Below are 1,008 nucleotides of genomic sequence, written 5' to 3' on the forward strand. Positions count from 1 at the left end.
GTTGTGATCTCAGTGGTTGGTGGTGACATCATTGCTTGGTGATGATGCGATTAGCCATGACATCATTGTTTAATGCTGATGTCACTCTTTGGCAATCACATCATTGGTCAGCGATGATGTAATTGGCAATGACATCATTGTTTCATGATGATGTCATTATTTGGCAATCACATCGTTGGTTGGTGATGATGCAGTCACCAATGACATCATTGTTTCGCGATGATGTCACTGTTTGGCAATGACATCGTTGTTGGTGATGATGTCACTACTCGGTGGTGACACCGGGGCCACCCCCCTGTGTCCCCTCCCACCCAGGACATGGAGATCAGCGTCACCGAGCTCCAGACCATCCTCAACCGCATCATCGGCAAACGTGAGCGGGGATTTCGGGCCTCCCACCCCAATTAACACCCCAGCTCGTTAGCACCCCAAAATGTCCCAATTAACGCCCCCAAATGTCCCAATTAACACCCAAAATGTCCCAATAACACCCAAAATGTCCCAATTAACACCCAAAATGACCCAATTAACGCCCCAAAATGTCCCAATTAACACCCAAAATGTCCAAATTAACGCTCGAAAATGTCCCAATTAACACCCAAAATGTTTTAAATCCCACACAGACAAAGATCTGCGGACCAAGGGCTTCAGCACCGAGTCCTGCCGGAGCATGGTCAACCTCATGGACGTATCCTGGGGCTGTGGGATGGGATTTGGGGTGAATTTTTGGGACCCCCTGGATCTCCCCTTTTCTTTAACCCCATCCCCAGAAAGACGGGAACGGGAAATTGGGACTGGTGGAGTTCAACGTCCTCTGGAACCGGATCCGCAATTACCTGGTGGGTCTGGGGGGGATTGGGGTCCCGCTTGCCTTTTTGGGGTTTGGGGTGGAATTTTTCTCCTCATCCCCCCTTTTATCCCCCTTTTTTCGGGGGCATTGGGGGGCAATGAGGGGGGTTGGGGTATGGGGTGAAGATTTTGGGGTTTTTCTTTGTGGGTGACCTCCCT

At 50.2% G+C, this 1,008-nt stretch overlaps 1 protein-coding gene across 1 annotated transcript in view; it reads left to right on the forward strand.

Annotated features, from left to right (window-relative positions):
• LOC130588003 (calpain-1 catalytic subunit-like) overlaps positions 1 to 860 on the forward strand; it is a gene marked incomplete at both ends in the record, with an annotated part of 7,337 nt that extends 6,477 nt beyond the window's left edge. Inside the window, 3 exons of the mRNA XM_057388961.1 lie at positions 281 to 373; positions 624 to 688; positions 771 to 860. Of these exons, the coding sequence (XP_057244944.1) occupies positions 281 to 373; positions 624 to 688; positions 771 to 860 (248 nt within the window). The remainder of the gene's footprint in view (positions 1 to 280; positions 374 to 623; positions 689 to 770) is intronic.
• Positions 861 to 1,008: the final 148 nt, after the last annotated feature.

The sequence above is a fragment of the Malurus melanocephalus genome, unplaced genomic scaffold (assembly GCF_030028575.1).
Source record: "Malurus melanocephalus ecotype Western Australia unplaced genomic scaffold, MMel_1.1 scaffold_3010, whole genome shotgun sequence".
In the NCBI taxonomy this organism is placed as follows: domain Eukaryota; kingdom Metazoa; phylum Chordata; class Aves; order Passeriformes; family Maluridae; genus Malurus; species Malurus melanocephalus.